This window comes from Mustela lutreola, chromosome 4, assembly GCF_030435805.1.
Source record: "Mustela lutreola isolate mMusLut2 chromosome 4, mMusLut2.pri, whole genome shotgun sequence".
Taxonomy (NCBI): Eukaryota; Metazoa; Chordata; class Mammalia; order Carnivora; family Mustelidae; genus Mustela; species Mustela lutreola.
The window spans coordinates 16,955,589-16,982,686 of record NC_081293.1 but is presented as its reverse complement, the minus strand read 5'-3'; the positions used below and the strand labels follow the sequence as shown (position 1 = coordinate 16,982,686).

At 47.4% G+C, this 27,098-nt stretch overlaps 1 protein-coding gene and 1 long non-coding RNA gene across 49 annotated transcripts in view; one reads left to right on the top strand and one right to left on the bottom strand.

Moving 5' to 3' along the window:
- The window catches only part of TCF7L2 (transcription factor 7 like 2), a 196,680-nt gene extending 170,665 nt beyond the window's left edge, over nt 1-26,015 (top strand). For 6 of the 48 annotated variants that reach the window (XM_059173150.1, XM_059173149.1, XM_059173154.1 and 3 more), the window contains 10 exons: nt 134-266; nt 2,426-2,528; nt 4,526-4,612; nt 10,136-10,276; nt 10,797-10,956; nt 11,246-11,353; nt 16,161-16,209; nt 16,786-16,836; nt 18,922-18,994; nt 23,837-26,015. In XM_059173150.1, coding sequence (XP_059029133.1) covers nt 134-266; nt 2,426-2,528; nt 4,526-4,612; nt 10,136-10,276; nt 10,797-10,956; nt 11,246-11,353; nt 16,161-16,209; nt 16,786-16,836; nt 18,922-18,994; nt 23,837-24,257 — 1,326 coding nt within the window. In that variant the 3' untranslated portion in view covers nt 24,258-26,015. Of the gene's footprint in view, nt 1-133; nt 267-2,425; nt 2,529-4,525; nt 4,613-10,135; nt 10,277-10,796; nt 10,957-11,245; nt 11,354-16,160; nt 16,214-16,785; nt 16,837-18,161; nt 18,239-18,921; nt 18,996-19,895; nt 19,922-23,836 lie in introns of those variants that run through there. The other 42 variants (XM_059173161.1, XM_059173156.1, XM_059173145.1 and 39 more) reach the window with 27 other exon arrangements.
- Nucleotides 11,348-24,112, bottom strand: LOC131830683 (uncharacterized). The gene is made up of 3 exons (XR_009353278.1): nt 24,030-24,112; nt 23,090-23,298; nt 11,348-12,928 (listed from the first exon to the last, which is right to left on the bottom strand). It is a non-coding gene; the product is annotated as an uncharacterized LOC131830683 (long non-coding RNA).
- Nucleotides 26,016-27,098: the final 1,083 nt, after the last annotated feature.

The window sequence follows — 27,098 nt, the reverse complement described above, 5'->3', positions numbered from 1 at the left end:
GGGATTGAGCGCATCTTCCAGAATCCCGGCGGGAGGGCGTGGCCCCAGGAGCACCTGGGGCCTGTGTTGGGAAGTCTCAGGCTGCTGGGAGCCAGGCTCATGGTGTCCTTCTCTGTTTCTTTCCCTCCCACAGTCGAACAAAGTGCCGGTCGTGCAGCACCCTCACCATGTTCACCCTCTCACGCCGCTCATCACGTACAGCAATGAGCACTTCACCCCGGGAAACCCACCTCCACACTTACCTGCTGACGTTGACCCCAAAACAGGTAGGCCGAGCGTTCGGTGCCAAGCGCATGTGCTGGGTCTGGGGCCGCCTGACCTGCTGGAATTTGGGACGGGCTGTGGGCACTGTGGAGGGGCTCCTGTTCCTCTCCTGGGTGTTGAGAAGAAAGTACTTCGGGGAGGCCAGAGCCCGGTGAGGGAGTAGCTTCCCCCGTCCTTAGAAGAAGCCCATGTGGAGCACCAATGATCTTTCTAGAGCTCCGCATACCCACTGGAAGGGCTGGCTATGAATCCCACACTGTTTTTCAGGAGTAGCTTCTCGTAGGCGTCCACGAGGAGTAGGTATCTCATGGTCTCCTTCTCAGCAACTTGGGAATAGAGGAACCCCACCAGCATGGCCCCCCAAAGCCCTGGTTCATTTAGCAGCTGAGGGACTCTAGTCCCTTGATGATGACGGTGTGGTGCAACTGTCACTGGGTCCCGCATCGTCGTTGTTGATTTATTTGGGCTCCTCTTCTGCAGTATCACCAAGCCCATTATACAGATGTGAAAACCAGGTTCATCGTGGAACAGCCCGTAGGGTCTCAGGCGGAAGGTGTCCCGTCACCCTTCAGCCTTCACCCTCCCTTCCATCCCATGTGCTCATCAACTGCCTTTTCCTCAAAGAGGGGAAGAGAAGGCAGGCTTCCTTGTGACCTCCTCCAACAACCAGCAACCGGCCGCAGCTCCTAGTGGGATGGTCTTGGGAGAAGAGCTGAGGCCAGGCCAGGCCGGCTGGTACACTGCCCGGGGTTTCTCCAACCAGCTAGTTCATTAGAAGGATGGATGTAAATGGCTACCCCGTGTCACTTTGTCAGACGGGATTGTTTGGTGTCGAGCTGAGGTAGATTGCCTGTTCGTGCAGACTTCGCTGCCTCTGAATGAAACTACACATTAGCTGGTTTTCACCAGCCTCTGAGCCCCCTTTGTGCTCGTGGGGGACCCAGCCTGGTGCTTGGATGGCTGGAGGAGGCCGCCAGCCGGCCTCAGGCTCTGCGAGTGAATGGCAGCATCAACGTCTCATTTAAATAATGGTAGTACAGGGAATAGCTTTTAAATGGTTATCGTAAAACATATGATTAACGTCTGCAGACTGTTTACTTTTCCTCTGCGAACATTCTTTCAAGTGTGCAAATGGCTTGGTGTAGGGTCCAAGACCAGCTAATCTGTTTGGTTTTTGTAATAGAGAGAAAGCCATGTCTGCATGAAAATGTCACCCAGGGAGACTTAACTTACAGATTAAAAGCTTCCTGAATGAATTAAAAAAAATGGAATAGTTTTCATCCGCAGACACGCAGCTCATTACCTCCAGTACTGCGTTAATTCTGTAGTATTGTTCATTTTCTTCCCAGTTCAGCTGCTTAGATCAGTCCCTCTGTGTCAGAATTGCTTCCAGCACTCTTGCTTTGCTCAGGATTGAGGGCAGGAGCCTGTGGAGTAAGTGTGCAGTCACTTGGGCCTTTAGGATGTGCTCAGCTGTGTCTTGTGTCATGTCTACCTGGTCAGCGGCTAGGGCTGGTTCTCCTAGATGGCTGCCTCCAGAGAAGTAGGTTCTAGACCTGAGTCCGCTGGTCTGCTCAATTCAGATCCTACCCTGGAGAAGAGTCCATGGCTCCTGGTGAGTTTCTGCCACAGTTCCTCCTCTCAGCTGAGGTGGAGACATTCTAGAAGAGCTGCCTTTTTTGAAAGAAGGCAAGAGTCACCCTTCCAAAAGCCATAACTGGAAAGGCATTGTTAGAAACTTAGAAGAGGGGACCCTGGTGCATTAGAATTAAAAGGAGTAGAGGCCAAGTTGGGAGGGCAAAGAGCATTTACATGACTCGATCACGTACTATGTGCCAAACCCTTCAGATTTTTCTTTAATCTCAGTAATCACACTGATCCCATAAGGCAGAAATACCCAAGACAGTATTTTCGGGGTCTGCGTCTACCCCGTGTACCCATCCATCTAGAAGGAGATAAACCCCTTTGTCAAGGTAGAGCAGGGAGAGGTGATGAACAAAACCTACCCACAACTCTTAACGACCACAATCATGGAAAGAATCTCACGCTAGCTCTGCTCGTAGAAGAGAAGTCTCTATCCTCCTTCCCCTGTTCCCATCCCTTGCCAGTTTCTCTGTCCTTCTCTCCTCCTTTGTAACCGAAATGCTGCTTCTTCTCCCAGGAATCCCACGGCCTCCACACCCTCCAGATATATCTCCGTACTACCCGCTATCGCCTGGCACCGTAGGACAAATCCCCCATCCGCTAGGATGGTTAGTACCACAGTAAGGAGTTCCATTTTTTTAATTCCCTTTTTGTTTCTTACATGGGCATGCTTATTATTTATCCTGTGCGTGTGTGTGCACATGCGTGCGTGTGTGTGCATGTGTGTGAGTTTCGGAAGACAGGGTTGGTGGGGGAGGGTGGCAGGGGGTGCTTGGGGAAGATGCTCCACCAGGTGCCCCGTGGGGAAGCTGGCGAGTCAGTAGCCCTTCGGATGGGCCATGTAGGAGAAACGTTGTTGATACTTAGCATTCTGAACCCACAGTCCCCAAAGACTCTGGGTTTCTCTCTGTGAACAAGGGTGTCCTTCAGATACTTCGGGAATGGCAGAGGCGCTCAGGGCTTCTGTCAGAGAAAGCCGGTCAAGGCTCTTCTGCTGGTGGCAGCCCAGCCTGGAGGCCTGTTGTTGGTTTGAGGCAGCACGGGAGTGGCAACAGGCATGATGTCATTTTGAAACAGGGTGAGAGTGGGTGGGGTTTCCCCAGAAGCCCCTGACCCCTCGCCGCATCCTGACCATTGCTCCCAAGGCTGGCAACAAGAGTGGAAAGGGTGCCTGTTGGGACAGACAGTATGTAGCCAGCATCTCTCTGAGATTCTTGGTTCACCTGATTGTGAGGGGCAGGGGTGGGGCTTTGGAAATCCCTCCTGTAGCACACAGAGTCTAACTGAGTGTCAGCCAAGGTTACTGGCAGTGCGCAGGGCATCAAATCGTCTTTTACTATTTATCTTCCTTTCACCCAGTCTTGCTTTTATAGTACCATCCATTAACCTTCCTTAAGACGACTTGAAAAATGTGTATTTCCGAGCCAGAGTAGAAAGGCCTTTACTGCATAAGCATACCACGCGCAAGAGTGTGTGTGTGTGTGTGTGTGTGTGTGTGCATGTAATATCTGTTTTGTGATTGCATTCTTGTGTATGTATTTCTCCATGTGTATCCGTGATCACTACTCTAAAAAACAAGGACAATTTGTTGTCTTAACAGAAATATGTCCTGGGTTAAACTCCGAAGTTTGGGTTTTGGGGAAGACCCCCCTGTTGTAGCCTTAGAGAAGATACAGTCTGGAATAGTTTGCCCAGTGTTTCTCTCGTGGAACACACTCTATCCTGTTCTGTGAAAAACAGCGTGGAGTCTGAAGTAGCTGTACAAAATACTGACCGTGGGTGTACTTTCTGTTGATTTTTTTTCTCCTTCATTTTGTTGGGGGAGGGTAGACACGGACGTGAGCTTGTATCCCATTCCTTCCTCAGAAAATGGGGCCATATTCCTGGATTCGTTCTCTGTCATCCCTTGCCCTGTTCAGCTGATGGGCAGATATTTGAAGGCTAGATAAAAAGGAATAGCCAACTCAGACAACCCTCTGTCAGAAAAAGTTGTGTGTCTTTCATGAGGATGCTATTTTGCATGTTGCTGTATTTTTTAATTATTGTAATGAGGTGTGATTGTCTATTGGTTACCCACAATTCTTCTTGGGGACTCTCCCCCCGGTAACTCTTGTCAACACTTGTTAATTTGACAAAAGGCTACAAATTAAGCTCTGTTAATTTAATGTTTTCTCACCGAGATCTAAATACCGAAAGAGGCCCAAAGCGTAACTGAAGTCCTTTGATTCACTGCACTTTATTTTGGTATAAATTTACATTCATTATTGTTTTCCTTTGGATGTGTAGCCCTCAATTAGTGTGATGGCTCCATTAAAGCAAGCGAGACTTCGCCTTTAATTATTACAACAAAACACCTAGTTTCAGCTTGGGGAGAGGGTCTCTATTGACATAAGCAGAGGTTATAAAATTTAATTAGCCATTCCTATCAGATTTATGGCATTCAAATTGTTCTGTGTTTCTTCCCTTTGATCCTTCCTGTACAATCCCCAAGATTTTTGTTCTGATCAAATGAGAATAAAGCTTACTGTGCAGAGAGAACTTTCCCTTTTTCTTCTTTTCTTTTCCCCACCCCCACCCTTGTTTGCACTCTCTTACTTTGTACCCCCCTCTTTTTTAGGCAAGGTCAGCCAGTGTACCCAATCACGACAGGAGGATTCCGTCACCCCTACCCCACAGCTCTGACTGTCAACGCTTCCATGTCCAGGTGAGTTCCAAAACGGGGGCCTCCAACCAAGTCAACCATGGGGGACTTCTCAGGAAGTGCTCTAGATGGTTTCCAGGCCATCCAGCGGCCGCTTCTTCAAGTTATCCTAATGGTCTAAGACCAATAGGGCATTGGGCTTTACTCCTAGAAAACACTAAAAAAATTAACCTGAACTTCTAAGATAGGTGATGTCAAAGTTTTGAGGTTGAACTGGCTATCGATGTATTGAGCAGTATTTTTTTTTTAAAGACTTAAGGTGGGAAAAAGTAGTTAGGACATACAGAACTTTTTAAAAGGTTGTTTCTCTGTTGCCCTATACTGGGTAAGAACAGAAAGGGTGGAAGTCATTTTAATACTATGTAAAGGAGGGGCGCCTGGGTGGCTCAGTGGGTTAAGCTGCTGCCTTCGGCTCGGGTCATGATCTCAGGGTCTTGGGATCGAGCCCCGCTCTCTGCTCAGCAGGGAGCCTGCTTCCCTCTCTCTCTCTGCTTGCCTCTCTGCCTACTTGTGATCTCTCTCTTAAAAAAAAAAAAAATACTACGTAAAGGAGAGTTTGAGGAAGGGTATGGTCTTTTCAAAATTAGATTCTTTACTGTCAACAAGAAGGGACACCCATGTCCCAACACACACCTCTGGAAAGTAGTACTAACCCAAAGAATTAGAAGGGGAGCCCCCTCCCTGCTTGGCAGGAAGCCTGCTTCTCCCTCTCTCGCTCCTCCTGCTTGTGTTCCCTCTCTCGCCGTGTCTCTCTCTGTCAAATAAATAAAATCTTTTAAAAAGCAGGGGGAGGGAGCCCCATGTGGAATTTTAAGTTGTTTATTAGCCACAGTTTTAAAGAGGTTCAATATCAAGGAGGGAAACCCAGGTGAAATTCTTTTTAAGGAACTGTTTCGTTCAACCTATTGTCAAAATATTCTCATTTTGACATTTAGCACTGTAAAGCAACCGTCAATGAGATTTTACATTCTGTTTTGTACTTTGTTTTTTTTTTTTAATCTGGTATGTATTTTACACTTAACAGAACATCTCAATTTGGACTGGCCACATTTCAAGTACTCAAAAGCCACGTGTGGCTGGTGACTACCACACTGGCCTCTAAGTCTTGGAAAGCTTAAAAAAAAAAAAATCGTGTGTGCAGAACAGGAATTTGAAAATAACCCATCAAATAGCCCGCAAAGAATTCCTACACCCAGACAAAGGACAGAATGATGTTTACTTTCCTTAATAGGGGAGGATCTTCAACTTCTAATTTAAATATTTTGGGTCACAAGCTCCACACTGACTTCTACTTCGTATGAAATATTTTGCTATGTTTATTTGGATAAAAATGGTGACTTCTTCCTTTAAAAAAAAAAAAGTGGTGTGTGCATATGCATTCATATATCTAAGCACATAAATATGTGTGTAATATGCACACACAGATACACCCACTTGTGTGTACCTGGATCTTTCTAATCCCCTGTTCTCCTTTTCTTCCCTCTAATTAATTCTGGCTAATTTTTCAATGAGTGCTAGTTTATTTACAAACTGGTTGGCAGCAGTAGGCTAAAGTAGTCACTAATCGCTCCTAATGATAGTTTTACTTTCTGTTCATCTGATTTTCAGTCAAGTTAATTAAATCGGTGGAGGTTTAGACTTTCCTGATGGGCTACAACAAGTAATCCATTTTGATGATGGCCCATAATTAAATCAGCATGCATTACATGGCAAGGATGCTGTCCCTAGCATCTTCCCCCAACCTCCATGGTCTATATGGGAACCCAAGACCAGAGGGAGGGTTGGAGAGATAGGACAAGCCAACCCTTTTTCCTGCTTACAAAACAGTAATGCTGGTGGGGGAAAGAGTAAGAATCCCATTCATGAAGAAAATCAGGCTGTGGTGTACCTCCCATTTGTAATTATACCGTAGAGATCCCGAAATTTTAACGATCCAGTCCCTACATGGGGTAAAGGATCTCAGTTTCAAAATCCATACCGATATGGGTTACGCGGGAAAATGCCTTTGCATCCTCTTCTCCAGTGAAAAGACGAAGGTTACGTTCATTAACTAATGTCATCACCACCTTGCAAAGCATGGGAACGAATTGGGAGTCTCCGGGACGAGAGCTGCTTCGGAGAGCAGCTCCTAATCCGCAGCTCGTCTTCCCTGCAAACCAGCATTTATCATACCCCTGATTGTTGTTCATGTTTGTTTATTTGGTGCCTTTGAGAGGTTAAAAGCAGTGAAGGAATTGTCGGATAGGGATTGGGGTTAAGCTTATCGATTGAATTATCATTAGGAGGTTAGCCGATGATTTAGAGGTGGGCAAAGGGGTGGTGGAAAGGAAGGGAACAGTGGGAGGAAAGGTTAGGGGCTCCGGGTGCAGGGGGAGGCCGCCGATTCCCCAGGTAGGCCTTATGAAAGGTAGCTAGTCAAAAAGCGTATACAGCAAATTAAATACATTATTGTGGTAATGGGGCGACAGAAGTATGGGGCTATTATACTTATGGCAGTTATAGGAAATGTAGGCAGCTTGCCCTGTTCCAGAACACCCTTTGATATTCATTCTATTCAGCAGCCGGGGCCAGGACTTCTCAGAATTAAGTGATGGGTCATTATACTTTAAACACCATGGAGAAGCCTAGATTGGCAATTAAACAGCTCTTGCTGACACTCACTTGTGCCACCCTGTGACCCCCTTTAGATTGAGATGTTGGAGCTCCGGGCCCTCAGCCTGCTAAATTGGTGCAAGGCTCTTCTCCTGACGAGAGCGGGCTCTGAAATCTGCCGGCTTCAAAGGGAGCGAGATCATGTATAAACCATAATGTGGGTGCACCGTGGCTCACAAAAAATAAGGCAGGAAGAGATGAAATGTTACCAGTGCAAGGGGGAAAATGAGAGAATAATGACAAACCTAATGCAACTCAAAGCAGGATTGTTGCACGAGGAAAATGCATCCCACTGCTTGTGCATGAAATCAAGGCCGCCAGATGACATCCAGTTAACAGAAACGTGTCAACAGTGAAGTAAAGTGAGAGTGAGCAAGAGAGGAGCCCCTGAGACAGCCAGAAACAAAAATTAGTTGTCCTTAACAAGTTAAGGTTCATCATTATATTCTGGCTCGGAGCCATAAAAGCAGACGGGGGTATATAATGAGCTGCTTAGAATTTTTAGGGTGTTTATCGCATTTCATGAAATAGTTGTCCGCAGAAAGGAATTTCTTGAGCCAAGGTGTGCCTGTACTCCCCCCCCCCCCCCCCCCCCCCCCCGCCGACGCCCAACATCCTGGTTCTTTTTCTGCTATACATTCGTCAGACAGATGAGTATGTGTGTAGGCGTGTGAACTTGGAAGTGTTCGTTCCCCGTGGCCTGCACTGGAAATTTGGCCCCACCCCAAAATGTGCTGGAACTGTAGTATCTGCCTGTGGTGTTGGCGGTGGGGGGTGTCCCCCCCCCCCCCAATCTACTACCTACACTATACACACGCAGTGTTTCTCTGTCTCTCCCCCCTCCCCCCTTCTCTCTCTCTCATGTCTGTACACATATTCTCATTCAGCAAGAAGAGAACATATGTATTTGAGGAATGTCAAGCCTTTAAAATTCACAGTAAAAGCTGCCACTCCACCCACCGCTTCACCCAAGGGCTTCCAAGAACACATGTTCTTAACTTCTGTTTCCTCAGAGGCCCTCATGCAGTGGGAAGGAGCAGGGAGTAACATGGGAGCCCAAGTGCCTTCCGAGGGTTTGCTTTTCATTTTCTCAGGGAAAGGGAATGAGCTTGTTTGTTTTTTCTTCCTCTTTTTCTCTTAGACTCTTTCCCTCCCGCCCTCTTTTCTTTCCTTCCTTCCTCTCATACATCCTAAAGGATTTACATGGTTCTTACTAAAAAATCGTGTCATTGTTACCAAACTTTGATACTGGCTTTAATTTGTAAAAGGCAGTGACAGGAGAGAGCCACATCAGGGTGGAATTTCTGAGTCAAATGTCCACTCTGAGTCTGGGCCCCTTTAGAAATCTGTCTTGTGCATTGGTATTTTCTCCATTGATCTACGCAGATTCAGTTAGTTAATTTTTTTTTTTTTAACCATTTTCAAGTTCACATTTGCTACATTATTTGGGTGAAATGGAAAATCTTTTCATCTCCAGTCCACATAGGAAAAGAACCTTATAAATGCAGGGTCCTCTTGAAGTCACCCTCAAAATAAGCTCTTACTAGCACCTCCACTGCCCACCAGAACTGGCTGCCTAGAGGGCAGGTCTTCATTCTCTGGATGCTCTATGGGACTGTTCTGGTTTGGATTTATTAAGAAAGCATCCAGTGCTTGATCTGGTTCTCCTTCCCCCAAAGAGTGCCCACCTGCTCACTTGCCTAACCTGGACAGGTCGGAGCCTGTCCATTTTGTTTCTCTCAGGGTTCTACCCTTTTTGCCCCTCACCCTACTATTCTCTACAGTGGTATGTGTTCTCTTAAGAAGGGTGATTCTTCTAACCCAGTACAACTCCTGGCGACTCCAAGCATATCAGAAAACATGAAAGCTGTCTGTCTGATCCCGTTGTTTGTCACTCCACATGTGGGCCAAGATGAGCATTTTCAAACTAGCTCTTTATGTTCCGGTGAGTTTTCATGGTAGAGAAATGCTAATTCAGGGCCCAAGGGGGTTTTAAAGAACTTCCTTAAAAATGGACTGTATTAGAGGAGAAAACAACCTTTATTCATAGAGTTACCACTTGGATAATCATTTAGAAGGCCTTGGAAGGCATAGGCAGCCTATTAAGTGAACGTAATTTAGGAATACTAGAATTACAGAGCAGGAGAGGGTATATGCATCCGAATTCAAAGCTCCATTTATGTGTGTGTGTGTATAAAATACAGCTTTTTTTTTTTTCATCTTTCCATAAGTGGGCATAAGCTTATGTAAAATATCTGTGATTTATGAAGAGAACCAGATAGGAAGTATTTGGATTTTCCCCATCTTCCTGCCTCACTTTCTCTCATTCCTGTCAAAACGATGGGGCACACCAGCAAAAGCAAAAGAAAAATTTTATTGTACTCTATCAGCAGAATTTGGCTTAATGCAGCATGTATGGCGTTGTCATAAATGTGTGCTTCAGCCACGTTAATATTTTATTCAGCTGTCCATATGCAACAATAGATTTCACCTTTCATTCTAGAGCTGATTAGAACTTAGGAAATTGTCTTCTTAGATGCCACTAATAATGCCTCAAAAAACAAGTGGACGTGTGATTTCCAGCAGGTAGTCCGAGCCTACTTTTCCGCCCAAGTACATCCGTTGTATTTGTCTTTTGCTAAAGATGTTAAAAATCATAATGTCTCTTGTCAGTAGCAATAATGAAGGGGAAGATTGGCTTTAATGACATTATGAGAATCATTATGTTTAATTTATCACTAATTAATGCTGACAGGTTTCATATGCCTTGGGTTGCTTTCATGTGAGTGTTACGTGCTGGGTTTTTTTTTTTTTTTAAATTGTGTGTACACATCCCTCCCCATTCATTCATTTTGATTCTGACGATTTACACAGCTTCCTGTCTTCCAGGTTCCCTCCCCATATGGTCCCACCACATCACACTCTACATACGACCGGCATCCCCCACCCGGCCATAGTCACGCCAACAGTCAAACAGGAATCCTCCCAGAGTGACGTCGGCTCACTCCACAGCTCGTGAGTGTTACTCTTTCGGTCACTTTCTGCTTCCGCATCTTGTCTAGCCTGTTGTTGATCCCGTGGCTGCTGGGTGGTGGCCCTTCCTGTGGCTGGCCATGATACGAGTGCCTCGGGTAGACCTGTGTCCTCAGACAGGCTCGGATTTGCACCCGTGTCCCCACCCCTCACCCACGACTGAACGTTTGGAAGCCTGTCCTGCGAGCGCGAGAGGCAACAGCCCAGGGGATACTGGCCACGCTGTTCTCCCCCCCGCCCCTCCCCCAGCCCCCCGGCTTAGGAAAACAGTGTGCCTGGGACACTCGAGGAAGTGATTGTGAAATCGTTCTCTTCCCCCACACACCTGCTGGGATGTTTTTGTTCCATTTTCCAGGCTGGAGAAGACCCACAGTGGAAGCGTGCTTCTCCTTCAGAACTGCTAGGTTTGGGTGTTGAGCCGCCGGGGGAGCTAGGTTCTCTGGGGAAGTGGGACCTTGCCATTGTTGATGGGGTTGTGTTTGTCTGTTCTGCCTATATCCAGAAAGCATCAGGACTCCAAAAAGGAAGAAGAAAAGAAGAAGCCCCACATAAAGAAACCTCTTAACGCGTTCATGTTGTATATGAAGGAAATGAGGGCAAAGGTCGTGGCAGAGTGCACGTTGAAAGAAAGCGCGGCCATCAACCAGATCCTGGGGCGAAGGGTAGGTCGCTCCTTCGCTGGGAGAAGGGGGATGGATGGACCAGGGTACAGTGGTGGCATGGCACGGTAGCCCTGTCCCTTCAGTCACATGCTGACTTCTTCAGTGCCTTGATGGGAGCGTGACCAGAACGACCTTCTCCACACCCACCGCCATCTTCCCCAAAGTGAGGTTTTGTCTGAGCACTCCTGTGCGAGCCAGGACCCTGCAGAGCCGACCCGCCTGTTAGCCCCAGCCACAGGGTAGTTTGTGATGTTTTGTCTGCCTCTCCCCGCCTCTGTGTCCCCTCCAGTGGCACGCACTGTCCAGAGAAGAGCAAGCAAAGTACTACGAGCTGGCCCGGAAGGAGCGACAGCTTCACATGCAACTGTACCCCGGCTGGTCTGCGCGGGACAACTATGTAGGTGTTCATTTTTTCTCAGCACCGGAGTCTGTAGAGACGTGTTGGGGGGATTCCTCTGCCTAAAGGGAGTGCTACCTGCCACCTTAAATCAGGCCTTAGAACCATACACTCTGCGCGCTCCTGGGACCAGGAGCCTCCTGTCTGAGCCCCAGTCTGGGAGGTTGGGGGGAGGTTGGGGGAAGGGCGGGGGTCTTCGTCCTGGCTTCCAGTACGGCTCCATCAGCAGGCCAGAGTTCTTCAAGGAGGAGGGAGGAGGGCCGTGTTCTGTTGTTCCAGCTCGGGACTGTGGGGTGGACTTGGGGCTGTGCACGCCTTATTGCCCAAGTGTTTGTAAGGATCCGGCTCTGGGATGTGCCTCAGTCTTCTCAGCAAGGGTTCATGGGGCCTGACAGGGAAGGCCTTGGGTAGCAGTGGAGCGAGTTTAATTCCTCCCAGGCCTTCCAGCAGGGCCTTGGCCCTTACGAGGGAGAAAAGGACCAATTGCCCTGCGCTGTGGTGCAGGACAAGTTGGAAATCTAGTTCCTCCTGAGAGGGGCACGGTGGGAGGACCCTGCGAGCAGCCGGCGGTAGTCTTCCTCTGGTGGGGTGCGGGAAAGGCCTCGGGTCCCCTGAAGGGTCGGGAAAGGGTCCAAGCCACGTGAGGGGTCTTCTAGGGCTCTGTGTTGACTGCAGGTTTTGCCTAATTTCCTCCCCAGGGTTTTGGGAGACACGGTGGGATTGTTGCTGTCACTACTCACAGCAGTTTGACGCCCAGGATTGCTGTCCTCGCCTGACCTTGCTCTACGCTCCCCGTTATTTCTTGTTCCGCATTTTGCCCAACGTCCTTCTGGCTGGCTCTCCTCCCGGTGGAGGACGTGTCTCTTGTTTCACCTGATGCTTTTCTTCCAAGGCATTTGGTGTTATAAAGTGATTCTTAACCATTCACTCTCTAGGGTGGTGAAGGCAAAGCTTGCCTTGACTTCAGTGGTGGGCTTCTCCTCCCATATCTGGTCAGTGGCGTGGAGCCGTGGCGGGGCCTTCCTCCCGTGCACGCTCCTGACCTAGCTCTCCTATGGACGTCTGTGGTGAACACGCTCTCTCTGTCCGTGGGTTGAGATCAGTTCAGTTAGTGCTGGTCGCAAGTGTGCCCACACAGTACTAGGGGACTTAGTTGTGACTCTCAAAACTAATCTGCCATCAGGAAGCCACAGACACGGGCGGGAAACTGGGGGTCCCGAGCAGATGCCGTCTTGCGCTTGTTCTCACGGTTTCCCATACCTGTCAACCTGTGCTTGCTAGTCTGCTCTTCCCTGTGAAGAGAAGAGGGGTACGGAGAACACAGATCATTGGGCTTCACCCCCACGTCTTCATCACTGCCCCCAGCCGCCGCCCTTTGGGTCTCAGTGGCCTAGGCTGGCCGCACGAGGCTCTGTTCCTCCTGGGAGTTGAAATGGGAATTAGTGCCGGTATCTCTCAGTGGAATGTTGGCTGTGGTCAGGGCCCTTGTCACTCACAGATGGTCATGCACCGGGTCGTAGCTGCTTGGGACCTTTCCATTCGCCCTCAGCATGTGTACATGGGGAAGCCTTTCTTCTGGAATGGAAAGGAAGAAGATGAGAAAGTGAATGCTCTCCCACAGGCTTGCCGCTCACCCCCACCTGACCTCAAGGTGGAGATTTCCAGCAGCAGGCCAGCTCTGTGGCCTCCACATGCATAGCCATCTCGTTTCAGGACACTCTTCTCCTGGCTTCGGGTCAGAAGCTCTTAGAGTTTACCTCCACCTTCTACCTGCTACAGACCTAAGTCTGAGTGATCTAGAATGGTACCACAGAGAGGAATTCTGCTCCCCTATAGATATCGTATCCCCAACAGACATTTGGGGTCATGGTAGGGCCTTCATGTACAGTTTTGCAGGATGTGCACTGCACAACTCTAGGGAGTGCCATTTACATTATGGCCTGTGTGCATGGTGCCCTCTGGAGTTGTGCAGGGGGAGATCTTCACAAAGATACACAAAGGCCAACTTCGTGTTAGCTTCAAAAGAATGCTGCCACTGACTTGCCCAGGAGTCAGTTAGAGAGGCATTGCCCCGGGCTTTCTGTGAAGTGCTTTCTAGGTTTTAGAAGGTCCATGAGACACTTAAAGTGACTTCAGCTCAGCTTCACATTCAGAAGAAGCTCAGTATAATTAGGGGAGCCTCTGACAAGACTGGAGAGAAAGTTTAGAGGTAGATCTAGATGTAGGACTGAAGGAGCTTTATCCCTCATACATGGTGGTCGGACTCCCACCATGGCTCCGTACACGTGAGCGTGAACACACACATGCACTCTGCCTTCCCATCTTCCCTCCCTTTTGTGCCCCAGAAAACGGTCTGTGGAGCCAAGGGTCAGAGTTCAAGGTCTTATGGGTTTGACTGTGGTGCAACCTATCAGGTTTGGGTTTTTGTCTTAGCTGACTCGACATAGGAATTCCTGTACATTACTGTGGTTGTTATAAAGTCCAAAAGATTCTTCTAGGAAAAGTTTTCTGAGCAAACTTCATGTCTCATTCATGTTCCTGCTTTTCCAGTCAAGGGACAATGGAAGCCTTAGTAAAATAGAACAGTCACATTTGGGTTGTTGGACTTGACATCTTCTGGGGGCACAAGAGAAAAGAGTTTGGTCCCATAGTGCTGTCTGGCCCCTGTATTAGAACATTGTTGCTTTTCTAGCTCTTCCAGATTACGTAAAGGACACAAATCCTAAGCCATTGCTTATCTCGAATTCCCCACCCCCTACCACCATATTTGGGCCTTTTCTTTTGTTACATCTAAGGAGAGAAAGGGATGGCTGCCCCCCTTGAGACGTGTGTCCCTCATCACTAAATCGTGTTTATTAAGCTCCTTTTCTGATTAAGACACAGTTCCTGTCCTCTGGAAGCCCTTAGTTTGAACGAGCCTATCCTCCGTCACCTCAACTATGTGTCCTAAACCGACAGCTTCCCACGGGGCCTAGAACTTTGAGCTGCCTTTCAGGACATATGGAGGGAGATAGGAGATGGGCGGGCACTGTATTAAAGCGGAAGTGACTGAGAACCCGCTGGCTGTGTGGATGCCAGCACTGCCCAGAGTCACCACGGTTTGGGGGGCCCCACTGAGTGTTCACTCAGGCGCCTAAATAAACTGAAACTAGCCCTTCCTGCCTTTTCCTAGATGGCCAGGCAGCACTTCGCTACTCCCCAGGAAAGGCACAAACATGAAGACAGGCTGCCGAGGCTCATGAGAGGGCCCCATGAACTCCTTTTATTTTATTATTTTATTTTTACATTGTCTATCAAGGGTGCGCTTGGGTGTCTCAGTCAGTTAAGCTTCTGAGTCTTGGTTTCAGCTCAGAGCATGATCTCAGGGCTGTGAGATCGAGCCCTGTGTCGGGTGAGCCTGCTGAAGATTCTGTCTCCCTCTTCCCCTCCCCCTGCTCACACACGTGTGGGCACACACACACTCAAATAATCTTTAAATTGTTTATCAAGGAGTAGAATATGTCTCTCAAAGTTTCAAACTCAAGGCCAAGACAAACTTCCCAAATGGTATGGGCCCAAGTTCTGAGAGAAAAAAGGGGCTTTCTTTGAGCCCTTGGATGGAGCTCAAACCGTGGCATCTCCACCGTGAGGTTCTCATCTTTTCAGGGCCTTAGGGGTTGTCAAATTGACCACCTGTCATTCTTGTTTTTCCCTCCTGAGTTCATGTCCACATACCATGAGAACTTTAGGCAGAGATAATATTTAGATGTTCAGAAACAGACGTGTAGGCTAGTCCTTTCATTTGTGATACTGCATATGTACCCACCATCTGACCCAGAAGGATGGGACCAGCCCTGACGAGCTGAGAACTAGTTTCATATCTGTGGGGATGCAGTCAGCTCTAAAGAGCTCAGCCCTCTTCCCATGCCACATCCCCAGTCACGAGCAGACAGTACAGGTACAGGTTGGAGAATGTCAATGACCTTATGCGATCCATCCCCTGTAATCAATTAAAAACCTTCCACAGAGAGCAAGGGGTTAAATATGCAGGCAGCACAGCCTAGTAGGTAAGGTCTGTGGAACCAAGACCTCCTGGGTTCCCATCCTGGCCCCAGCATTTGCTAACTGTGTGATCTCAGCTAACAAACCCTCTCTGACTGAGTTTTCTTCTCTGTAGAATTAGAATGGTGATAGTCCCTGTTGTATGGGATTGTGTGAGGGATAAACAAGTCAGTGGGGATAGCGTACTTAGAATCAGGCCTGGTGCGTAGTATGTGGTCAGTAAACGTTAGCTGTTGTTACTAGTATAGCCCCAGTTAAAGCTTTTGGTTTTTAATTGAGTAGAAGGACCTTTTGTCCTTAAAAAGATTTGTGTGGAACAAGGGTGGGGGATGGGGGGTGATTTTCTTAGTCCACGTGGCCATCTCCACAGTCATTTGTCTTTGGGCTCTTGGTCCACCCCCAACCCTGTCTCTCCACACCTCCCTAAATCTTCCTTCATCAGCTCTCTTCTTCCGTTTATGGAATCAGATGCTCTGGGTCGGGTTTGAGTTTGGACAGAGGTGTGTGGGAAAAGAGATCTTTCCTTCATCCCCCGCTGACCCCTTCTCTTCCCCCTTGCTGAGTGTGTGTCCCTCCAGCTGGAGCACGACTAAAGGGCATTTGGATTGGGGCGGCGGCGGGGGGGCTCAGAGACATTCTGGGAGCCATGGGTGTGGACGGAGACAGCGGTGAGCTCCCCGTCCTGCCTTCTCCTTCCAGGGGACCCAGATGCCCTCCTCCCATCTGTTTTCTGAAATAATTTCTCGTGTTTCCTCTATTCATCTAGGGGAAGAAGAAGAAGAGGAAAAGGGACAAGCAGCCTGGAGAGACCAATGGTAAGTTGGAGGAAGGAGGAAGGAGCGGAACTCTGAGGACCACTCTCGAACCTTAGATTCCTCTCTGGGGGAGGCAGGAGGAATTCAAGGCCAGGACATTGTGGGGAACCCATCCTAGCCAGCCTTTTTGTGTATGCATTTTAATTAATTGCTTCACGACTGTCCTTTTAAAGCTAGTAACATTCATTGTTGCATGAAAAGCACATTGTAATTCTAGTGGAATGTGTTTTTAAATAACCACAGAGCCTGGAACAGGAGGGGTGGTAGGCATGCCTATGCGGGATTTATGCAGTCTGCTTATTTTGTCTATGTCTTGTAGGGATGAGGAAGGGGCCGGGGGAGTAGGCGGGGTGTGTGCGAGTGTTTGATATTAACTGGGCTGTTCCTGAATGTTCTGATGCATGCCTTTACAGTGGTAAATTGCACCCAATTTAAATTAAGGAGGTTTGTCATTCTCTAGGAGAAATTAGAAATACTGCATAGGCAATACCAGAAGGTCCCCTTGGAGAAGGCCAGGCTTTTACAAACGACAACAAAAATTTTGAAGGCTTTGTATAATTTGTTCTTTTTTTTCAGAACACAGCGAATGTTTCCTAAATCCTTGCCTTTCACTTCCTCCGATTACAGGTGCTAATGTCATTTTGAGTCATTTAAATAGTCGATAAACTGTTTTTTTTAATTTTTCTTGCCATTATAGTTTTATTAACATTAAACACGTATGACATTTGAACATCCTTTAAAATGACCATCTACACGGTTTCGTATGTTTCGGTAGATTTTTTTTCAGTTGCTTTTGTTTTTGTTTTTTGTTTTTTGTTTTTTGTTTTGTTTTTTAATTTACTTTAACTTTCACTTTGTTTATTTATTTATTTTCCCCATAACAGTTGTTTAAGCAGTGATGACAGTGACTTAGTGTTGAACTAACTGTGCAAATTGAATATGCAGTATTTCTTTAAAAGAGACTGGTTAAAAAAACAAAACAAAACAAAACAAAAAAACAAGCAAAAACCAACCAAAGTGGAAGGAATTCAGTAATAAACCTCCTTAATCTAATGGCATTTTCCGTTGCTCCCACTAAGTTTCCTCACGCAAGCATGCATCCGCACGCAGTAGAATTATTTTCTCCTTTGCTTTTTTTTTTTAGTTTTTTTCTTCCTTTTGCTTTTCTGCTCCTAATTTGCAAATCCACTAGATTTTACTGACTGTACCTGCTTAAAAGCTGCTATGAGCTTCTGACTAACCCTGACCAGCTGGCTCATTCACACTGCCTGTTCACCTTCATCTGTTTTCCTGTTAGTAGTCATGAAAATCGGTTTAAAAGAAAAAGAAAGAAAAACATTTCAAAAGCTGCAATATCCCAGTACCACAATCCCCTTTTCTTTCTTTATTTCTTTCTGTTTTGTTTCATTTTGTTATTTTTATTTGTAGTTTTTTTTTCCTTTGTTTAAACTGTTGTACTCTGAGAAGGAAAAAGCATGTTACAAACCTAATTCCCTCCTTCGCTTTATTTTCTTCTTTAAGAAAAACCAATTGAGAGAGAGCTAGGGGAAAAAAAAAAAAAAAGGAAAGAAAGAAACAGCAAAGCAGAACCAAAAGAAGAAAAATACTATTTAAAATTTAGTTTTTTCAGTATCTGACTTCCCTTTATCCACTCAAAACGAATCGGAGAGACAGTCCTTAAAGAAGGGATACTGCAGCTTTATTTGCAACAGCTAATTTCACCAGTTGAATAAGAATGTGATTTTTTTTTTACCTTTTTTTTTCTTTTTAATTAAAGAAAGTTAAAAATCGAAAGTCGCTATTTTGTAATTAGTAACCAGGTCATTGATTTATTCCCTTTTTTATTTTTATTTTTTTCTTATTTGTATCTTTCTCTCCCCCCCCCCCCCCTCTCTCCCTCTCTCTCTCCCACGTCCTCCTCCTCTGCTCGCTTCTCTCTTGAACTCATTCAGACCTGAGCGCTCCTAAGAAATGCCGAGCGCGCTTTGGCCTTGATCAACAGAATAACTGGTGCGGCCCTTGCAGGTGTGTATAGATTTCCCAGATTCGCTGTGCTGGTCTGCAGCTGGTCTCTTCGGTCCTTCCCCCCTTCTCTGGCCTGTTGCTTTATAGCTCTGTGTGTGGATCTTAGGAGACATGAGGGCACGGGACACTGCTCTGTGAGGGATGTGCTTGTCCTCCCCGCTGCTGCTAGCCAAAATGCCACTGTAAAACAGCATCATTTGTGCCTCCTCGGGTCAGCGACAGCCAGCCCCAGCGCGCCCCCTCCCAGGGAACGTTGCCTGCTAACCCCCTTCCTCATGACCGCCCAGGATGGGGCTCAGTGACATCCATCGTAATCCTGGCCTAGGTAGAAGCAAACAACAACGTCACCTTCTCCCCTCCTTCTCTCTTCTATTTTTTAATTTATTTTTCCTTGTTGTTTTTTGGTTTCTGGTTGTTGTTTTTTTGGTTTTGGTTTTTTTTGTTTTTTGGGTTTTTTTTGTTTGTTTGTTTTTGTTTTGTTTTTTTGGTGCGTGTTTTATCATTTTGTTTTTATTTTTTTCCTTTTGCCTCATAGAAGTCTTTTCCTTTCATGTCCTTGGTGAGGGAAGACAGTCAAAGAGAGCCGAGGTCCTAGAGAAGACGAGTCAGCAGTAGCTGAGATTTCACAGCAAACTGAGCATGACCCACCATTGTGTTGTATTTTTTGTGTTTACCTTATGCTAACAGATGCAAATACTCCAAAGAAGTGTCGGGCACTGTTCGGGCTTGACCGACAGACTTTATGGTGCAAACCGTGCAGGTATATGACCACTGTGAGGCCTTTGGGAAAATCAAAGCACTCTGTCCTTCTGCTACCTCAGTGTGTCGATATATTTTGACCTCGTTCCCATCTACTTCCCTACCGGCATCAATGACTAATGATCCTCATCCTTCAAAATTTCCTTGCTAATTGTATGCTGTATCCTGTCCCCACTTTCTCTTTCTCTCTTTCCCCCTCGCTCTTACAAGTTACATACCCAGATCCCCGGTGGTAGGACTGAGACCATCCCCTCTCCCGGCCAGGAATGGGCACTTACCCTTTTGCTTTGCAAGCCAGCATCCTGGACGGGCCTGGTCCGTGGCGTGTATTGAGCTTAGATAGAGCCACCGGTGCCAAAGGTTTGAAGGAGCTAAAAACTTGGCAGCAAGAGCCGTCCCTGCGCACTTGAGAGTCAAGACACTTGGAGAAGGGCTCTGGGGCAGGCGTTTTTTGGTTCTGTTCTGTTTCATTTTTCTTTAATGTTTAAAACCCACATGTCTCTGGACAGAGGAGCCTGGTTAGCTGACATTGTTTTACAGTGCTGCAACGAAGCGTGGCATTGAACGGCACGCACCAGCTGAAGGGGTGCGGGCAGTGCGTTGTGCAGTCCCGTATTGTAGCGTGGCTAGCCTGCGGAAATGCACACATGTATCGTATGTGTTTAGAGAGAGAGCGAGAGAGAGAGAGAGAGATTGAGAGCATTGCTTCCAGAATGAACTAGAAGAGTCCAAATTGAACACCCCCGTTCCACCTGCAGGTTTCCATCCAACCTGTAATTTCAGGGAAGGTGTAGGGTACTTCCTTCTTGGTGGAGGGATGCCAACTCGTTCCTGTCTCATTTCCTTTCCTTTAATGACCACCTTTGGTTAAATTTGTTGTTTCTTTGTTCTGATACAAGCAGTCTTTGAATTTGGAATATTATGATGGTAGGTATCTCAACACCCCCCAAACACGCCTCCCTGTTTGTAGTGCCTCCTTGTCGCGTGTCCTTCTCCTTCATGCCTTTGCCATGTGTTCCGTGTTTAGACGTTAGATCAGATGTCCATCCCATCACGTGCATGCCCACGAGTCTCCCGTGTCTCTTCCCCTCCCCCGGTGCCTTACGAGGGATGGGCCGAGTTGGCCTCAAGTTCCAGACGTTTAGGGGAGAGAGGGCCCGAGCGTCTTTACTGAGAGAGAACTCCACAGACAAACCTCTGGGCCCTCTGAGTGAGGGTTCCAGGCCTGGAGAGAGATCCTCCAGCTGTTCGTTCTGTGAGACGGCAGTGTTCATGGAGGTGACAAATACCCTTCCTGCACAATCCCGGGGTCTTCTCTGTGCCCCAGAGTAGAGTTTCCTGCAGAGGTGGATGAAGAATGTTAGGGATTAGAGTAAGGCAGACCCAGGGAGGACAGGTCTGGGCAGTGAGTTTGTGGCAGAATCTTCTCGGCGCTGAGGAGGAAGATGATTGGCTGCAGAGTCCTGGTCTGAGGTGCCCTGCCGTGCTGAAGGGTTTCTCTAATCGCAGGGCTCCCTCCCAAGCCGGTTTCTCACCATCTCTAGAAATGGGTGGCTGAGACCATTGTGCCCACTTGCATATGGTGTGTTGCCAGATTGCTGTCTATTTTATCAGGGGGTGGTGAGCGGTGGTGGTTTAGGAACCCCCCCCCCTTTTTTGTTTGTTACAGAAACAGTTGCTTCAAGTTAGACTTGACTTTTTTTTTTCTGAAAGTGACTGTTCCTAACATTGACCGGGATGGACATCCCTCTCAGACACAGCCTGAACATCGTTTCAAGCCAGGGTGTGGGGTCTGCCTCAGGGGCCAGAGGTTTCACGACATTTTTACCACAAAAAAAAAAACCAAAAGCAAAGACCAAAATCCTTGTAGCTGCCTCATAAACATGATTTTCCAAAAGCGCAGCTCCAAAGAGCCGGCAGTCAGCGGGGCGGGCTGCAGTCCCTTGTCACTCCTCAGCATTCTTCCCACCGTGACACTGTTAGAACTTTCTCGGTGGCCACTTTGATTCTGCGTGGGGTGTTTCTCAGACCCTGAAAGCATCAGCAGATGCATTTGAGCTCACTCCCAAACAGGATCAGGAAGAACCCTTGGTTATCCTTCCAGAATAAATCCATGGGGAGCTAGAAGTGGAATTTTCAGAGGCCGCCCCTTGGTTGGAGATGGAGCCTGGGTGGGGGAGGGTAAGCGGATGGGTTTTGCCCCTTTTTCCCTCAACTTTTCCTCTTTGCCAGGATCTGGCTTGATGCTAAATCAATAGGACAAAATGTTCCTTTAAAAAAACGGAAAGCAGTTACAAAATGAGGCATTTTCTGGCCCGTCAGAAGTGTGTGTGTGTGTTCCAGCTGCCTTTCGCTTGGCCACCTGTTAGAAGGAGTGTCTCGCTGTCCTTCATGATCTTCATGTCCCGTGTTCAAAATGCTTCCACTCATCCCCTCGACGTGGAAACCTCTGTGTCATCAGGAGGGCGGGTGGGTGAGGGGACCGGCAGGCGCGTTCCTAGCCAATCAGGACTCCTTGCTCGCTACACAGGGTTTCTAATTTTATTTGACATTTGAGGACATTTTAACAAGATTCTGTTTTGAGCCCACCAAGTTGCTTTCCCATCTTTTTACTCTGCCCTAATATAGCATGGAATGCTGCTTGACGTCACTCCCCTGTTTTCCTGTTTCTCCCTCCCCCCCCCCCACCCTCTCCTTTGTCCTTGTGGCTCTCACTTTCGCTTACGCCCTGCCCCCATCCCCACCCCTCCCTTCTCCCATTTTTTAAAACGCATGGACATCTTCGTTTTTTAAGCATGTTTTGATCTGCAGGCCAAGGTGGTTTAAAACTCTGAGAGGCTTCATTATGTATGTTGGTTTCTGGGATGGCAGCAGAACCCTCAGTCTGTTTCAAGCTATCCCAGAGGAGAAAAGGAACCTTTCCAAAATGAAAGTGAGGGGGGCTGCCCTTGCACCCCTAGAGTTCCTTTCCACCCAGAGGGGGATCAGGTAGACCCTGAGGCCTCCACCCCGTGGGTCTCCTCCTCTGGGAGGCCGGGAAGGCCAAGCATGTTCCCACCCCTCCCTCCTGCCATCTTGCTGAGTCCACACCGCACGCACCGAGGGGCATGCGCAGAGACCTCTGGGGCACAGACCCAAGGAGGAACTCCTCACACGCCCTTCCTTTCAAAGCCCAATGACATCTGACACCAGGCAGCATCTTCCTGCTTTCTAGGGATGGGAAGCCAGCCGGCGCTTACACACTTGTTTTTAGACAGAGTGTTATCAGTCATGGTTTTAACTGGATTCAAGGGCTCCTTAGGACAGCACATTCCCTGGATCTGCATTATTTTTATTGCATGAGGGGGGTTGAGTCCCAGGATCCCCTTTCCTACCAAATATCATCCCCACCGGACTGGGATTCATAGTAGGAGAAGCTTTGAGGTCATATGCTCAATTTCTTGAATCGATTTCCCCAACCTCTGATGATAAGCAAGAAAGTCTCTGAAAGTCTCATTCCTATTTCTTATGTAAACGGGAAGTGTGGAGGGGAGACTTGGGGTTTGGTGCAGGGCAAACTTAGTCTTTCCGGCTTAAACACGAATCCACGATGACCCAACCCCACCAGGTCCATGCTGTGGTGTCCCCCCCCCCCCCGCCCCTGCACTTCTTCTTCGTCGTCACTTCCTTGTGACACCCTGCGCCCTCCATTCACTGGCCTCGGCACAGTGACCAGGACAAGGCGCCCTCCATCCCATGCTCACTGTCTCTCCTTCCAGCCTTGTCACTCTGGGGTGGGGGAGGGGAAGACCCCAAATCTTTAAAAAACAAAACAAAAACCCCCGCAAAAAAATGAAGTTTGAATCATAATTTAATCCACAACCTGCAGGCCATACAACCAGTTATTCTTGTTCCTTTGGATCATTTTCTGTTTTTCTTATTCTCCCCCCTCCCGCCTTCGTTTATCCTCTTCTACCTGTTTTTGGTGGTTTTTTTTTTCTTTTCGGTTTTGTTTTCGTTTTATTTTTTATTTTTGTTTTGGTTTTTAATTTCTTTTGTTTTACTTTTGTTCCCCCCTTCCCCCACCCCCCACCCCTGACTCTCTCCTGATTCTCACCTCTCTTGATTTGGTGTGGTTCTTAACAGACAAAGCCCGTAAGCTTTCTGGGCGCCGGCAGCCTGGTGGTGGCAGTGGTGGTGGCATTGGTGGTGGTGGTGGTGGTGGTGGTCGGTGGTGGTGGTGGCGGTTGGTGGTGGTGGCAGACGGTGGTGGTGGTGGCGGTGGTCTGAAGACCTCTAAGCCTCTTGCTGGCACTGCCTTCAGCTCTGTGGGCTCAACAGTCAGCCTTCTGAGAGTTTCATATGGTGGGATAGGAGGCGCCTGGGGAAGGAGCTGTCTTTCTCTTTTCACACACACACACACACACACACACAGGCCACTGGGAGTGGCGGCGGGGACAGAGGGGACATGTGATGGGCTAGCCAGGGAGTGTCAAAGCCGAAAGAGCGAGAACACTCTTCTCAGTCGATGTCGGCATGGATGCAGCCGCTTCCTGGCAAACAGGTGCTGCCTCCTCCAGTCGGCTCACTGGTATCTGGGCCGGGGTGGGGGCGCCGGGGTGTAGTGGGGCAGGGGGAGCAGGTAGGTGGGGGGCCTGGTCCTCGGCTCCTACAGCTCCTGCAGCGTGGGTCCCCAGAGCAGGCTGAGACGGGGGCGACAGCCAAGTGAGCCCGGCACCCTGGCCATGGGCCATGCCGGTTCTGGGGGCAGAGGTGACTTCGACTTGGCTCTGAGCATTAGATAACTCTCTCCCTTGGCATCTTTGCCCTTTATTCACAGATAACTCTCTCCCCCTGTTTCTAGGAGAAAAAAAAAGTGCGTTCGCTACATACAAGGTGAAGGCAGCTGCCTCAGTCCACCCTCTTCAGATGGAAGCTTACTAGACTCGCCTCCTCCCTCCCCCAACCTGCTAGGCTCCCCTCCCCAAGACGCCAAGTCACAGACTGAGCAGACCCAGCCTCTCTCGCTGTCCCTGAAGCCCGATCCCCTGGCCCACCTGTCCATGATGCCTCCGCCGCCTGCCCTCCTGCTTGCCGAGGCCGCCCACGGCAAGGCCCCCGCCCTCTGTCCCAACGGGGCCCTGGACCTGCCTCCCGCCGCCCTGCAGCCGCCCATCCTGTCCTCCTCTCTTGCACAGCCGTCAACATCTTCCTTACATTCCCACAACTCTCTGGCCGGGACCCAGCCCCAGCCGCTGTCCCTCGTGACCAAGTCGTTAGAATAGCTTTAGCTTCGTTAGCCCCGCCCTGGTCGGTTTGCGTCGTGTTGCGGTTTTTGCTTTTCTTTGTCCCCCCGCCCCACCCCCACCCCCCAGCCTCCTGCACCCCCCCACCCCCTCACCCCTCGGAAAGGTTTTGTTTTGTACTCTTAATTTTGTGCCACGTGGCTACATTAGTTGATGTTTATGGAGTTCATTGGTCAATATTTGACCCATTCTTATTTCAATTTCTCCTTTTAAATATGTAGATGAGAGAAGAACCTCATGATTCTACCAAAATTTTTATCAACAGCTGTTTAAAGTCTTTGTAGCGTTTAAAAAATATATATATATACATAACTGTTATGTAGTTCGGATAGCTTAGTTTTAAAAGACTGATTAAAAAACAAAAAGGAAAAAAAAAAGAAGCAATTTTGAAGCAGCCCTCCAGAAGGAGTTGGTTCTGTATTATTTGTATTAAATACGAGCTTGCGAACCAATCATTTTACATCTGGTTTTTAAACCATAAGGGCACGACGAATGCAGTGCCATATTCCTTTTTTTTTTCTCTGTGTGAAACAACTTTAATTGTGATGTTACTTGTTATTGTTTAAATGTACAGAAACAAAGGGTTAAATGTGTTAATATACCTTGTTCCATGGTGTTGTTCTTTTGGGGGGAGGGGGATGCTACTCAGCAATTAATGGAATCACAACGCTGTTGGACCAGTAGTATTTATTGCTTTAGAGATTGCTTGTTGAACCTGTACGTTGTCCCTTTTAAGATATGTTTTACTTTTTCTTGAAACTGTATAAAGTTTTTTTTCCCCTTAGCATAAGCATCTTATATATAACAACTCATTTGTACAAGGTTTTTAAGTTTATATATAAAATGTGTATATATATTTTTTTGTTTCTCTTTTTGACTTTTTTTTTTTTTTTTTGGCTGTATGAAACCCAGATGCCGCCAAATGGACATTACTAGTTGCATTAAAGGATCAGTAGCATTAACGAAAGTTGCTTTAAAAGCCATTATGTAAAACAAGACTTGAAAATTAGCAAGGGAATTTTAGCGAGATGCTGTGTGAGCAGCCGTGGGAGCCAACCCTGTTTCTCCTTTGAACCATAGTCGGCAGCTCTGTACCCTTAGGACACGGCCTGACTGTGTGCAGAACTTTATGTGCCAAAATTCTCAGTGACTTTAGCTTTCTCCCTCTTTTTGATGCTGTAATTTTTGTTCATCATGTTTTGCTGTGATGTTACATAGGTAGATTTGTATGTAGTTTTAATGTCACTTATAACAAGATGTGTTTGGTAGCAGATTGTCCAGAAAGCATTTTAAATGAAGAGGTATAAACCCTTAGGGGCCAAAATTCTGTATATTAGATTACTCTTAAAGGAAAAACCAGCTGCCGCTTTTATGTACACGTATGACATACAAGTAGGTGGCAAACTTTACAAATAAAAAAAAAAACCTAGGCATGTTGATGTTGCAAAATGCTGTATAAAGCTGAAACCCGTTCATTCAGTGCCATTGTAGTTGACATGAAGCGATTGTAAAACTGTCTCCAATTTTTCTCTGGTTTATTAAAATGCTAACTATAACATTTTTTGTGAATACTTTGAATGTTTCCTAACAGTTGTGATGTTACTGTTCCGTTTTATGCTCTTACTCCAATTTCATTTTTAATGGTTTGGAAGCCATTTTTGTAATGAATAAATGTTCATGCTGTACAGTATCTGTAGCATGCCGTTCTGGATTAATAAAAGCAACTTAGTATGTGCAGATCAAGGCTGGTCAATTGTTTCTGTGATTTGGGTTTTCTACCCTGGGGGAAGCTTCCCCTGCCTTCTCGCCAGAGGACCATCTTCCCTGAGCTGAAACTTGAGGCCAAACCGTGGGGCTGGAGTGGGTGGTGGGTTAGGATGTGGACATCAGAAAGTGTTCTTGCCCTCTTTTCAGGGGTCGGTCTGTTGTTTTTTTTTCTCTCATTTGCCATGCCAAAATTTATACCTGTGTACCAACTTAGTTCATTTCTATTTTATTTATTTATTTTTAAAGATTTTTATCTTCCGGCCTAGTTCATTTCTGAAAGCAGAGCACAGTGATAGTCCATGTCCCGCTTCTGACTAGAAGTCAGTCATCTGGGAGACCTAAGCTGTCATCCTTACGGGATCCAGCTTCAGAAGCGATTGAGTTCTGGTCACTGGCACTTAGTTCTCCAGAAATGGATTTAAGACCCTTTGTCGTTCCCGCTGAAGGACCACTGATGTGGAAGGAGTCTGACTTCTTCCTCTAAGAGTTGCATGCAGGGAGAGGTGCCAGGGTGTCGAACTGAAACTTTTCTCTGACAGTGAACAGATGTTGAGAAAGAAGGTTTGTAGAAAAGCGGATCAAGGCAAATCACTTAGCGGCTTGGATGGAGAAATCTTGCTGGGGGTGGGACTGAAGCTCTGCGGCCTTTCGCTGGTGAGGGCGAAAGTTCCTCATCATCACCACCCACCAGGGGCCACAGTGAAGATCTTCCTGAAATTTCCACGGCGATCATTTCTCAGGCTGATTAGGAAGGCTGGGCTCAGAAGAATGCCCCTGCTATTCGAAGGTTCGCGCTATGTCCCTTAGCTTTGGTGAAAGACCATTAGCCCCCCATTTTTGAGAACTGAAAGAAATCCAAAGAGGATTTTCGCTTTTACCAGAAAAAAAGGTGAAAAGCAAAGATAGCAGAGAGTGGGTACTGAGGCCACGTGCCCTGGACCAGTGGCTCTGACCTCAGGAGCCTCACTCAGTGTCTAGATGCCAGAGCTCTGAACTGTGTCCCTGAACGTCTGTGCTTACCTCACTGTGTTTTGTGCATCCAGAAGCAAGATG